Raw genomic sequence first — 15347 nt, 5'->3', positions numbered from 1 at the left:
GGCACACCATTATAATAATATGGAATATATTAAGAGGTCATTTTTGTTTTCTTTGTTGACCTCTGTTGTGCATTACAATTTGGCACACAAGTTGAAATAAGTGTGAATAACTCATCACAGAGACATCATTTGCAGATGACGTACATAAGCAGCACAATCACTCCATTCTACACTTCTTCCTCTAGAAAACATCAGTACCTCCAATCAAATTCTGTCAAGTTACAAAAGCTTACAGATAACACAACGGCTCTTATCTGATGGGGTCTACCTACTGGTGGGCCAAATGTTTTACTACTAAACTCATCTACATTTAGGCTAAAAATGTTGAAAATAATCATCTAGGTTTGTCATTATTAACACACAACACAACATTTGTTGAATCACTGAACTATATTTGATTTGGTCGCCTCAAGAATCTCTTCCTTAACAATGACAGCATTGTAAAAAACATGCCTAGAAAGGTAAAGGCTCAAGCTATCCAAAAGTGCATTTAGCGTTTAACATTTGAATGCCTTTTAAAGGCCAAGCCTCTGTTGCGTACAAAATCACTAATGTTTTGAATGGATCTTGTCTCCAAGATAGGGTGTTCCTTTTCCTTGCACTGCAGGCACTGCCCGTTGGTGGCAGTGACACCGTTTTCAACAAAAGGCCTCAGATGTTTCATCACCGCTTGCATCTCCTCCTCAGACCATGGTCTCTTCGTACACCGCCTTGATGAAACACAGAAACCTGAAAATTAAAAAAAATATTAGAAGATAAAAAAGAAAAAGGATGTACTCGCAGATAGGGAGGTTGCTGTTCAAAATTGCCAAACAAACTGGAACTTGCGTAGACAAAATGTATGTGATAATAAATTGACTTTAGATCTCCTAAAAATTAAGTTGGATTGTTTTAAATAACATGACATTTCATTACACTGCTTGTTAAAAACAAAATACACCCAGCTTCTTTATATGCTTTATATGCCTAACCAAACATAATGTAAGTGTTGACCGCACATTAGCAAGTGTGCCTAGTGATGGACATTGCACTACATTTAAATAATACCTTGAGTAGCTGAGTCGGAGATGAGGTGAACCAGAAGTTACACTGGCATACTTTAATGTTCACGGACATCTGATACATCCCAGTCTTCTGAGGATTTCTGGAGGCAGATTTTGTGCCACACACACCACAGCATTCTTCACAGACAAAATTATACAAACCACAGCATTAGACAACAATTGATCAATTGCATACTCATTTTCTTATTAAATGGAATAAGCTTCACACTTATGAAACATACACAATTAAGAAATGCTAACAAAATGCACAGTGCAAATGCACAGTTTGAGTGATGGCTATCAGTTTGCACAGTTTGAGTGATGGCACACAAATCCATCAGGAGAGATGAAAAGGGGAATATAAGTTACTTTTATAATATAGAAGCATATCTATTCAATTCCTGTGACTTTTAGTGACTGTGAAGTTTAGCTAACTGTTGGGGTGTCACTCATCACACACACAAAAGAGAAAGATATGCTTCTTTTGTGATGATGGCAAAGACGACAATTCCTCTAAATAATGAAGTAAACCTTCATATGGCATTTAAAAAACACAAACACATCTAGTTTCGGAACCTGTGTCCAAAGCCAAATTTAGATTTACCCTGCTTAACTTCAATTACCTGTAAAAAAAAGAAATGGCAACAGGGATTTCTACCAATCAATGGCTTTGCTTAACACTAAAAGTTAAACTCCAGGTCCAGGGTAAATCAACCTACAGCCCTGTTGTTTGAAGACAGCGAGTGCTGTAGGTAGGAAGAATAAAAAAAATGTTCTACAATACAGACCACTAGCGAAACTGCAGGAAACTAACTGATAGGGGCTGATAAGGAAACTGATTATTCTTCTTCCTAGCCACAGCACTACACAGCCTCAAACTGCAAGGAAATATGTTGATTAACCCTAGACTATCTGGAAATCCCCTGGAAAAATCTGTCCACATGTTTGCAACACAGACTTCACAACATAGTATGGACAGCTTTGTTCGCCCAGCTGTCATGCACAAGAGGCTGCAATTTTACAGAGAGCATTTTTAACATTGTTTAATTGTTGGCACTGGCACTTATAAACACTTATAAATTGCAATAAATGAGCTTAGTTTTTGAGCCAAATGTTGGAGTTAGAATAAATACCTCTGGCAATTGCTTGAACAGCCACATCATTTTCGTTATGCATTATTTGTATTGGTTGTTTAAAAACGAAAAAAAAAAAAAAAAAAAAATCTGATTAATCAATCGATAAAGTGCGAGATTAATCAATTACAAAAATAATTGATAGCTGCAACCCTAACTAAAACACTGAAAATTATGTCCCATGGAACATCACAGTACTTCTAACCATTGGTCAATTTCAAACCACAGGTAAATTCAAACTCACCTCACAAGCAGAGTCATTTGGTGCGGCTCTGGATGATTGACACCCTGATCTCGGTCCCTGTACAAGAGAACACAGGGAGATTCAGAGCGTGACTTTCCTCAAGTCATAAAACCACATATAGGCTACTCAAAATGTCCATCAAGACATAGAAAAATGGCCTGATAATGCCACATTTTTCATGCTGCAAACCCTTAGCAGGGATGACATGCATTGCCAGAAGTTAACAACATTTACTCAAAACTGTAACTGACCACTGGCAAGGTCTGCTGAGGACACAGCAAGGTGCTGGACACCAACTTTTCCAATCCCCTCTTTTACAGAAGTGCCACACTGACCTCTGACACAGTGCACCTAAAAAAAATAACAGCAATATGCAAAGATGAAAAGGCATCAACTGGTACAGATGGGAATACTCCATACAGTATCTACAGACAGAATATTTAACAAGATTTAGCAACCATTTTGGATAAGGGAGGCATGTCACTGCATAATGCATTTCTTAACTAGCCATTTTACAAGCATGTGCTGTAATTCCTACATCTGTGTGTGACACAGGGGAATATTCATGTTATGTGAGGACAGTTTGTAACACATACAAACTCATGGTATGCAAGGACACTGTCCTTTGGACTTCTAATGACATTCTTGATCAAACTCTGTCTTCTGTTATTGAACTCCCAGTGTATGGCACACTCAGAAAAAAAACAGTGTTGGGGGGACACCATGGTTAGTAAAACCATCCATACTGAATAGAAGACATTTCCACTGTAGCTGCAAGATGTTTACTAAAACACTGAACATTATGTTCCATGGAACATCACAGTACTTCTAACCATTGGTCAATTTCAAAACACAGGTAAATTCAAACTCACCTCACAAGCAGTCATTTGGCGCGGCTCTGGATGATTGACACCCTGATCTTGATTCGGTGTCTGTACAAGAGAACACAGGGAGATTCAGTGTTTGACTTTCCTCAAATCATAAAACCACATATAGGTATACTATACTCAACTCACATCCCTGACAGACAATATTCTACTCAAAATGTCCATCAAGACATAGAAAAATGGCCTGATATTGCCACATTTTTCATGCTGCAAACCTTTAGCAGGCATGACATGCATTGCCAGAAGTTAACAACATTTACTGAAAACTATAACTGACCACTGGCAAGCTCTACTGAGAACACAGCAAGGTGCTGGACACCAACTTCTCCAATCCCCTCTTTCGCAGAAGTGCCACACTGACCTCTGACACAGTGCACCTAAAAAAATTAACAGCAATATGCAACAGGCATCAACTGTCCATTTCACACAAACCTTTAAGTTTATGACACTGAAAACGATGTAGACAGGGGAACAAAGTGTGAATTGATGACTATCAGTACCGACAAAGATTTTCAGACTGTACCTGCAGTATAATTGTAATTCAATAGGCCTTTTCACACAGAGATCACGCTATATTTGCGGGAAGAGGGGACGTCTTTTTGTGTCTGAAAGCGAGGTGAAAATTTGCCGGCCTGCTGATCTGTTCACATGATGCGGCATTTTGGGGAGCCAGGAGGCAGGATCAGCTATAGTAAATTAAATTGTGACGTGCAACAGGGGGCGTGTAGAGTGATAGTCGTAGGCCTTATGTGCGTGGGCCTTTAGATACAGCAGGTGTGCGATTTCAAAAACCATGGCGGGAGAACCGACTGCACTTTGGTTAGCTTGCATTTGCTTTGCTGTTAGAATGTTAAATTCTTGCGATAGATGTCTTCAGACAATAAAACGTACCGTATTTTCCAGACTATAAGTCACACTTTTTTTCATAGTTTGGCTGGTCCTGCGACTTATAGTCAGGTGCGACTTATCTATGAAAAAATATATAATATATAAACCCTACGTGAAACATTACATCTACAGCGCGAGAGAGCGCTCTCAAATGCACAAGTCCTGTGCACTTTCAGTCAGAGATTAGTGCTTGCACTACCACGTGCATACCTAAATCGTCAAATTATGGCAGGGATTCTATTTATAGCCAGGCCTCAGATTTGGACAAATAAATTTAACTCATAAAAGAGCTCTTCTTAATATTTTATATTGTTGGTTGGTATTGTTGCCAATGAAAAGTCATTTACACCATGAGTCTCCAACACGTTGCTCTCATTGCTCTCAAGCTAGTCGCATGCCGCACCCTTCTGAGCTAGAGGCTGAAGCCTACATTTAAACACAATTGTTGCTGCCAGGCATCAGCCTATGAATTTTATAAAAAAAGTAAATCATGCATAATTTAAAAAATAACTACATTTAGGCTATCTTAGACATCTTTTGCTATACAGAATAAGGTTTCCCTTGCAGCACAGCACACGAATGAATGAAAGCGCGGATACCTTATCTCGCAATAAGTGGATGGCAATCGAAATTCCCGACACTATGAAACTTAATAGTAAGCCATTAAATACCCCACAGATTTCAGTGGTCATCAGTCCCGATATTTAGCAATATAATCAACAGTCCAAACGTAAATTAAATCTTAAATTAAACATCTGCTTTTGATAGCCTACCCATGCCGCTCCAAACGAAAAGTAGGCCTATGTCTCACAATAAAACGCAAGAAATAAAGGACTATATTATAGCTGACTCGAATACAAGCCATGGCCAAATAAATGTGCTGTGCTTTGCGCAGCCTAAATTTGAGGATTTACGAGTCTCCTAAACATCCCTCACCTGTTATCTAGACATGCATGAAAACATTTGAAAACAAAACGCACTGCCATGTTATATTTGATCGCTGTTTAGCTACTAATTATCCTTCACGTAATGAATACGCACAGAAAGTAAAAGTAGGCCTAATGTGCGCTCCGTGTCTGTAGCTGTCTATTCACGTCCGCAATCGAACGTCAAAGTCATCCATGTTCTCTACGTTATAGCCTAGGCGGTCATGCTTCTGTATTTGCAAAATTCCTGACTGTTCCTGATCGCTAAATGTTTGTTTTCCTTTCCTGTCAATAGCAGTTGATGTTGAAGCACCTAGGCTATAATTTGACAAATCCTGCTGTGAGAGAGAGAGAGAGAGAGAGAGAGAGAGAGAGAGAGAGAAAAGAGGCACCCCCAAAGTGGTCCTGCGTGCGCGTCTCTGCATGGGGTTCAATTGAAGTCAGAGTTGGTCCGTCAATAGTCCCGCATTCAGGCCGCTCCATTATTATATTAATGTCAGACAGGGTACAGGGTAAAATGTGTGGGAATCTCTCGCATTATGATGGCTAGATTTGCGGGACTTATTATTATGCTCAATACTAAGTAATAATTTATTCGCAATACCCTCAATTCCGTGCTGGAATTTAGACCCTTTTAAATGTGCATCTTTTTTTCCTCTCGCTCTCTCGGAGGTGGCCAGCCAAGCAATTGTTCTGCTGCATGCCAGCCTGTGCCAATATATCGTGAAAAATGATTGATTGCATTCTCCACATTTTTAGCTAAATTTTCATGTACCACATCAGCATTTGAGTTCAGTGATTTTTTTTGTAAATTGCTTTACAACTAGCGTCGGGCCTTGTCAGCAGCCTTCGGCTTGCCTCTTGCCACCATTCACTCCTTCATTAACATTCCCTGTAGAATTCTCAATATTTTTGGCCTCAATGTGTACAGCTACATTTTCATGTACCACATCAGCATTTTTGTTCTGTGAATCATTTGTAAACTGCTTTACAAATACCGTCCGGCCTATTGGCCAATTGCCATGGCTTGCCTCAGCTTAGGTCACGTCCTTTTAAAACAGTCTTTTTCTCTATCGTGAGCATTTAATCTGCTGCCAGCTTGTGACTCCACATCGCCCAAAATGCTTGATTGCATTGTATTCTCCACATTTTTAGCTACATTTTCATGCATCATATCAGCATTTTTGTTCAGTGAATCTTTTGTAAATTGCTTTACAATTACCGTCGGGCCTATAGGCCTATCTTTTCGGTCACGTCTAAAACTGCATCTTTTTCTCTCTCATGAGCATTTAATCTGCTGCCAGCTTGTGACTCCACATCGCCCAAAATGCTTGATTGCATTGTATTCTCCACATTCTAGTAAGATTTTGGTGCACCTCATGGCATTTTCTTTCAGTGAATCTTTTGCTTTGCAATTACCTTCCTGCCCTCCTCTTGGCTGCCTTCACTCCTTCATCTTCATTAATCTTTTTGGCCTCAATAATCCAGTTACATAATCTCCGTTTTTGGTTTTGGATTTTGTGAAATACATTTCTAAATAAATGCGACTTATAGTCAGGTGCGACTTATATATGTTTTTTTCCTGCTCATGACGCATTTTTTGACTGATGCGACTTATACTCAGGAGCGACTTATAGTCTGGAAAATACGGTAATTTGGAAGGGAAATTGAAGAGAAGAGTTGCCCCTTGCCTTGGCCGTACAATGTACTGTGCGTACAATTTATTCATGAAATCGTTCAATATTACAATAAAAATAGCTTGTGTACTGTCTTAATTAAAACATGCTTCGCACACAAATGATAGCCTAGGGCAAAGAGAATGGACATCTCAACATAAGGATACATTAGAAGATGATGATTAGTGTAAACTTTGTCACACAACGTAATAAGCAGTTCTTTAAAAACGCAACGTTCCATTCAGTCATAAATCATTCAAGCGTAGGCCTAGTGCTCGACATGAAAAGAAAACAGCAGCTCAATATTTTTCAGGTGTTTAACAGTAGGCCTAGGCGCACTGTTAGCAGTTATGCCAAAGACAGTGAGATTATTAGGCATTGCATCCCGTCACTCAACATCGCAGTTCGGGTTGATAAGATTCAGTTAATGCGAGTATGGATCGTCTCAAAGTTTGGGACAACCAAACAGCAGTGTAGGCAAAGCAAATCCTAATTGTTAGGTTACCATAGCTGTCTTTTCTCTAGGCCTGGGCCTATCGGAAATTGCGACATAAGCACATTGGTTTCTTTTCTTTCTTGTTCGCGTGTTGGGTAGTGAAGCGATAATGCATTTAAAGCAGTACATCATGTGAGCCATAGCCGATATGGCCAGAACTGCTGCTCTGTAAAGGTATTTCTGTCCCACCCAAATTTGCTTAACTACTTGCGAAGAAGCCTGATCACAGACATCACATGTATCACACGAAAGAGCTTTTTCTCAGCCTTTAAACGATGTTAGTGATTAGTTGTTGTGGTAAACAATTCGCGAGAAAAGTAACTTTAATGTAATCATATTTTTTTGCGCCCGTCTCCCTACACATTCATCTTGGTGGAATACTTCGCGAACTTTCCCTCAACACATGACAAACCATATATCAGAATAAACAGCAGACCTTACCGAACATAAAGGTGTAAAGCATTCCCCTGCACAGTTAGCCATTCCAGAGTAATCCGGTTTTAAATTTGAAGCAATGTCTTTATGCATGTCTCCAACTTTGCGGTTCCTAATGTGTTTCAATTGTTCAATAAGTTCATTGATAAATATGTCCCTTACGAAACTATATAATTTCTAATCATTCATACATCCCAAAATAAACAGCTGAATTCAAACTAACCTCATGCGCAGGGTTGTCTGGTGTGGGAGTGGATGACTGACACTCTGCTCTCAATTCGGTGTCTGTTGAAGAGAACACAGGACATGAAGGCACAGTGCCTTGCAAGACCCCAGTATTTACCAGGCATTGCTTCTTCAAGCAGGGACTCACCTCTGAATAAGTCTGTAGAGAAAACATTGGGTTCCAAGTCATGGGCGTGGTCACTAAGCTCTGCAACGGAGTGTTGGCCAGAAGGGAAGCTTCCACTATTTCGCTGTGTATAAAAAGTTGAACAGATGCAGATATGATGCAGATGAGGACTTGAATATCACATAAGTTTATTGTAAAGTTGTACTAAGACAGAGTTTAAAGACACATGTTCTAAATGTTTAGCAACTGTATAGGATGACAAGAAAAAAATGAAAAATATTTAAATACCAACGCAACATACGCAACAAAACATTCTATGCTAACTATGTGGTAAATAATGACTAGAAAACATTTAATTACAATAATAAAAAAAAGTAAACAGTAAAATACTGTATAGATATGCTATTGTCCAAGTAAAGGAACTTACACCATAAACCACTGCAAATTAATATGTTTCTAATGCTGTCAAAATAATGATAATTCTACGACGGAGTATTAGGGCCACACAAAGAAAAAAAAAATGTTTGCCATGACGAGATTAAACTCGACATTTCGAGAATAAAGTTGAAATGTCATTTCAACTTTAAAGTCGACATGCCGATATTAAACTCGAAATACAGTTTAAATATAGCCTACACTAACACACAATATGTGACAATCATTATAACACTGAAAATTGTGTTCCATGGAACATTAGAGTACTTCTAACCATTGGTCAATTTCAAAACACAGGTAAATTCAAACTCACCTCACAAGCAGTGTCATTTGGCATAGCTCTGGATGATTGACACCCTGATCTTGATTTGGTCTCTGTACAAGAGAACACAGGGAGATTCAGTGCATGACTTTCCTCAAGTCATAAAACCACAAAGGCATAATATACTCAACTCACATCCCTGACGGACATTTTGAGTAGAATATCGTCTATCAAGACATAGAAAAATGGCCTGATATTGCCACATTTTTCATGCTGCAAACCCTTAGCAGGCATGACATGCATTGCCAGAAGTTAACAACATTTACTCAAAACTATAACTGACCACTGGCAAGCTCTGCTGAGAACACAGGGGATAACACCTCCTGGTGCTGGACACCAACTTCTCCAATCCCCTCTTTCGCAGAAGAAGTGCCACACTGACCTCTGACACAGTGCACCTAAAAAAATTAACAGCAATATGCAAAGATGAACAGGCATCAACTGGTACAGATAGGAATACTCCATACAGTATGTGCAAAGACAGAATATTTAACAAGATTTAGCAACCATTTTGGATAAGGAAGGCATGTCACTGCATAACAAATTACATCATCAAGCCGCAAGAAACAGCTGACAATGCACCATATACTGTAGGTACATATTGATGCCACAAGAAAGAATGTGTATTAAAGAGACAAAACGCTATTCCTTAACTAGCCACTTTACAAGCATGTGCTGTAGTTTCTACATCTGTGTGTGACACAGGGGAATATTCATGTTATGTGAGGACAGTTTGTAACACAGACAAACTCATGTTATGCAAGGACATGGTCCTTTGGACTTCTAATGACATCCTTGATCAAACTCTAAGTCTTCTGTTATTGAACTCCCAGTGTATGGCACACTCAGGAAAAAAAACAGTGTTGGGGGGACACCATGGTTAGTAAAACCATCCATACTGAATAGACATTTCCACTGTAGCTGCAAGATGTTTACTAAAACACTGAACATTGTGTTCCATGGAACACCACAGTACTTCTAACCATTGGTCAATTTCAAAAACTCACCTCACAAGCAGAGTCATTTGGCGCGGCTCTGGATGATTGACACCCTGATCTTGATTCAGTCTCTGTACAAGAGAACACAGGGAGATTCAGTGTTTGACTTTCCTCAAGTCATAAAACCACATATAGGTATACTATACTCAACTTACATCCCTGACAGACAATATTCTACTCAAAATGTCCATCAATACATGATAAATGGCCTGATATTGCCACATTTTTCATGCTGCAAACCCTTAGCAGGCATGACATGCATTGCCAGAAGTTAACAACATTTACTCAAAACTATAACTGACCACTGGCAAGCTCTGCTGAGAACACAGGGGATAACACCTCCTGGTGCTGGACACCAACTTCTCCAATCCCCTCTTTCGCAGAAGAAGTGCCACACTGACCTCTGACACAGTGCACCTAAAAAAATAACAGCAATATGCAAAGATGAACAGGCATCAACTGGTACAGTGTCTATTTCACTCAAACCTTTAAGTTTATGACACTGAAAACGATGTAGACAGGGGAACAAAGTGTGAATTGATGGCTATCAGTACCGACAAAAGATTTTCAGACTGTACCTGCAGTATAATTGTAATTCATTGATAAATATGTCCCTTACGAAACTATATAATTTCTAATCATTCATACATCCCGAAATAAACAGCTGAATTCAAACTAACCTCATGCGCAGGGTTGTCTGGTGTGGGAGTGGATGACTGACACTCTGCTCTCAATTCGGTGTCTGTTGAAGAGAACACAGGACATGAAGGCACAGTGCCTTGCAAGACCCCAGTATTTACCAGGCATTGCTTCTTCAAGCAGGGACTCACCTCTGAATAAGTCTGTAGAAAAACATTGGGTTCCAAGTCATGGGCTGGTCACTCATCTGGGAGAGTTGGCCAGAAGGGAAACTTCCACCACTGAGTTGTGTCTAAACAAGAAACATTAAAAATTGGGCAGCAGTGGTTTTAACAGTAGGGGAAATATACAAAACATACAGATAAGCTTGCTGGCATCATCTGGGAGATAGCCTTTAAAAATCCAGACCCTGGTAATCTAGAAAGATTAACACTAGACCATGTTTAATGTAATGGCCCAACTCGAGGGATGGCAACAAGCATGCATTTAAAAATCTCACTGCACACAATTGGATAACACTACGTGTGTACCGTCCCTCCAACGCTACAGTGCTGTCTTCATCAGATTAGCTGGTTCCCCGGATATCGGGGTAAAAGTAACGTGCATCATTGCCAGAGTCATTGCCAATTCCATTGTGCTCTCGTGAGAACTCTGGATTTCCAGGGAAGGAGAGAGACACGATTGACTGAAAACCAGATTGAAGACCACCAAGATGTGACTTCTGTTTTTGGTTATGATTGTTGGCATTAACAAGCGATAGGTATTGTGTAATCTCTGTGGCATCATGAAACGGACACAGCTTAACACAAAGAGAGGATTTCCTTTTTATCAAGATGTCACAATATAGGCTATACTTTTTAAACCTTGACATCAATTCATAGGGGGAAGAAATCAAAAATACCCACCTCTTTACGCCAGGGCCATTCTTTCCCACCATAGTCATATGTGATTTCAGTTCCAGCCGTAATTTGAGTTGTATCCAATACTCTAATAAGGTTGTGTCTGCAGGTCGTGGTTTCTTCACTGTAGCTGTTTTCAATCAAGGAGACTGGTGGAGTATAGATGGGAGCTCATTGATGCAGCTGAAGCTGAACATAGGCGTAAACTGTACCACAATGCATGTTCGATCTTTATGTTTGACTTCACATGGAAGCGGAAGACATGGTGGTAGGTTCAGAGTGACTAATATGTTAAGATTACTATAGTGAGAAGTCAGGATTTCTGAAGTAAAGATCTCATGTTGCACTTTAACTTGCATCAACTGTGCATCGAACATCTATACTTGTATTGGATGGCATTAGTGTACTGTAGTTGCTTACAAATTAATGTACAATTCAAAAGTGTCACCATAAACGTATGTTTAGTGCATGATGTTTGTACATTTGCAGCATTGATGGAGCACTCAAAGATGGGTCATTTGGATGACTGGTAAACGATGAGCACAAGGCAACAAATTGCAGAATGAAGTTGATCGAAGCAGATGGGAAGCCACATCTCTTCCTTTTTGCAATGCACTGCAAATAACCACATAAAACTGAGTTATTCCTATAAATTGCTACAATGCAACGTTGTGCTTTCCCCAATTCCTCATGTACAATAATGAATACATTTCATTGTATTCATTTCATTGTATTCAAGTGTAGAATACAACAACAGACAGGCCCACTATTAACTAAGATATCATTAAAATACTATTGACAACTTTAATTTTATATTGATGTTTGTACAATTAATAGTCATAGACTGAAAACCACTGGTCATTATATCAATTAATGAACCAGTGACGTGTAACCTTCAGTCTAGCATACAGTGTGTCAGTCACTCACCTTTAACTGGATTAATATATTTGATTTCTAACACTGAATTCTTGTCTCTTCCTGCAAGGATGTGATTAGTGGCATCCTGAAGGGGAGTTGTCCTCCTTGGCATGACAGAAGTTACTAAGGAAATTAAGAACAAAAATGTAAACAACAAAAACAACTTCACTACTCTTCATCTCACGAATACCATGGATATTCAAACAGTATGCTCAGATACTAAATGACAATGCATACAAAGAAAGAGAAACAGAAAATGTAGGCTATGTCAAAAGATAAACCCAACGTAATTCCAAACAAAGCACTCATTTACCACAGACCTTAGCTTAGCCAATTGTGAAAGCTGTCAAAATTATTGTGCTGGACATTACGCTTGCCAAGCCATAACCTCTAGCTATAATTTCCCCACGTAGGAGTTAATGTTGGGCAACTTAATATTTAGTCTATTAGTATTAGATGGGCGCGTCCTCCCTTACGTCTTCAAAGAAATTGTAACAATTCAAATAATGTTTAACATTGATAGTCGCGATTGTAGCCCCCCCTCCCCCCTCCAATACCACTGTGTGCTGTTCGTGGTTTAGGCTAAGCGTTCTACCAAGCTATTGCTAAGCATAAAGAGCAACGTTTTAATGTAGTTTGCTAGCGAAATTGACGTTAGTAAAAGTCTGACGCCTCTGGTGAAAAGCAAACAAAAACAAAATACATTTACAGCTGTCTGACAATGTATTCATAAATTACGTTATTCGTCTAAAGCCTTAGTTTTTCCAACGTGACCTCTTCAATATACTTTTCCCATCCGATAGCTAGCAATGCTCTGAATATAGTGTTTATCTTACCAAATGGATGAAATAACATCGATAAACCATCTTTCAACACTACTGGTCGTAACTGATCTGCCAACATTGGTGTTTGTTATCCCTTGACTAATTTCTTTGTGGTAGTTCAAATATCCAGGCCACTTACCTGGATCAGAGGGTTCAGTCTCCCTGCAATAGCATTGGCAATAACAATAACATGCACCTAGCCAGCTAACACTAGCCTAGGTCAAGTACATTTCCTACCAATAGGTAATTCTGGGAGAATCGCTGGGAATAAAAACTCTTAGTCTACTTGGAGTACAGTCTATTGGTGTTAGCTCTGGGCTGTAGTAGGCTATATGGAATTAACTGGCTAGACTACTTATCACATAGTAGGCTATTTTCGTTTGTAAGTCTTTAACATTATGTCATTCAACCAGCATTTACCCATATTACATACCATAATAACACTGCTATTAGGCCTACCTATTAAAACGTTTTGTTATGGATTTCTTACCTTCTCTCCACAACGTGCATTTCCAGAACTCCCAGCAAATGAATCTGGTGATCACAGGTGTAGCAGCTGTCTTCTATCCAGCCAATCAGTATGAGCATGCGCAGTGTTGATTTAGCGTCTAATTTCGCGCGTTGTGTATAATTTCCCGCGTTGTGTATAATTTCCCGCGCTTGTGTGTCGCAGCATGCAGGGACCACGACCACCGATAGGGGGCAGTGGCGGACACACAAATATACAAAATATGTCAGGTTTTTGGTACATAAGGACTTTTGAGAAAACCACTTTTTTGGTATTAAAACATGCTGAGAAAAGGTTTTATAGGGTTTATTTTTATGAGGACAGCCAACTGTCCTCCCATACGAGAGGGTCCTCATTGCTCTTTGAAATGTCTTGAAAACTGTCCTTCTATGCCCTCAAACAAACACACACACACACACACACACACACACACACACACACACACACACACACATCCTCTAGCCCCTCTGTCTGTTTAATTCCATCTTTCTAATCCATCTCTTGCCCATTCCCCCTTCCACTCCTGCATTTTCTGTCTGGTGTTTATCTGTAGGCTGCTTCTCACATGCATGTGTTCATGTACACATCTCCTGCCACCCCCCCCACCCCACCACCCCCCTCCCCTCATTAACACCTACTGTTTTATGCATATTCTTTCTCTTCTCTGACTATTCCCCTCTCCTCCTCCATCTGGTCTTTCCACAAGCCTCACGTTTTTCTTTTCTTTATCGTGCACAGTTCCACACTCTCTCTATCATTCGCTTCATGTGTCTCTTTCTTTCTGTTCATCTCCGGCATCCGGTCTCCTCTCTGTGGGGAGAGACATTTTTCCAAGCACCAGACGGCCTGTTTAAGGGTGAGAAGTTCCTGACGTTGGTTTCATCCATTCTCATGCTGATACACTGCGCCTTCACTGACCGTCCTCTCAGTCCAGTTCTGGTTCATTCTGGTTCGTTCATTCCATCCGCCGGGTTCTGCTATCACATAGGTGTTCCTCTCCAGGTTCCGCTTCAGGTGCGGCCCACTTATGTGGAAGTGAACGAGTGGTGGGGGCGACGAGGTGGCGTGCCAATCTGCCAACGGAAGAATGAGATTGGTTGTGATAGCTGTCAATCACCTGTGCCCTCGGCTACTCAACTGCCATTGTGGTGTCAGAGCAGTGCTCCAGGAGGGGCGTGGGAAGAAAGGGATTGTGGGAGATTGACACATTTCAACATCATTGCTCCCCCGGGGAAGGGGAGCACAGGGCAGACGTGTGTTACACACACACACACACACACACACACACACACACACACGCCTTACATTCAGATCTTCACTGATGCGTATACTAAATAGACTCACACTAACACACACACTTTACACTGAAATCCCTGCTGATGTGTCACAGTACTATGCTCATGCAAGCACATACGTACAGAATCCCTGACTTATACAGCACACACACACACACACACACATGCTGTCACCTCAGGTCAGGCATGACATGTTCTCACTATGGTTCCTGTGCTGCCTCTCCACTCCAGTCAGGTGACATTGACAAGCTGCCAGGGACCTCTGTGAGAAGTGTGTGACAGGACACGTGTGTATGCAGGACAATGAAAATTATGTGGAGTGTGTGTTTGTGTGTGTGTGTATTTGTTTGTGGTTGTGAGTATTTATACTGAATGTATATATATACAGGGGTAGCCATGGCCTGGTTAGCACTTCGGACCTGTAACTGG

At 40.2% G+C, this 15347-nt stretch overlaps 1 protein-coding gene across 1 annotated transcript; it reads right to left on the bottom strand.

The window, feature by feature from the left end:
- Positions 1-683: 683 nt before the first annotated feature.
- On the bottom strand, positions 684-14696 carry LOC125290119 (the record flags this gene model as incomplete). Its single annotated transcript, XM_048237096.1, has 16 exons — positions 684-729; positions 2421-2477; positions 3298-3352; positions 3585-3684; positions 7952-8013; positions 8102-8204; positions 8829-8890; positions 9121-9235; positions 9845-9906; positions 10138-10252; positions 10516-10577; positions 10666-10677; positions 12301-12414; positions 13255-13277; positions 14336-14433; positions 14542-14696. Coding segments are annotated over 16 exons (1241 nt in total), but the record flags the coding sequence as incomplete, so codon positions are not given.
- Positions 14697-15347: the final 651 nt, after the last annotated feature.

Source organism: Alosa alosa, unplaced genomic scaffold (assembly GCF_017589495.1).
Source record: "Alosa alosa isolate M-15738 ecotype Scorff River unplaced genomic scaffold, AALO_Geno_1.1 AALO_1.0_unplaced_118, whole genome shotgun sequence".
In the NCBI taxonomy this organism is placed as follows: Eukaryota; Metazoa; Chordata; class Actinopteri; order Clupeiformes; family Clupeidae; genus Alosa; species Alosa alosa.
Note: the sequence above shows the minus strand (reverse complement) of the source record. Positions and strands in the feature narration are given on the sequence as shown.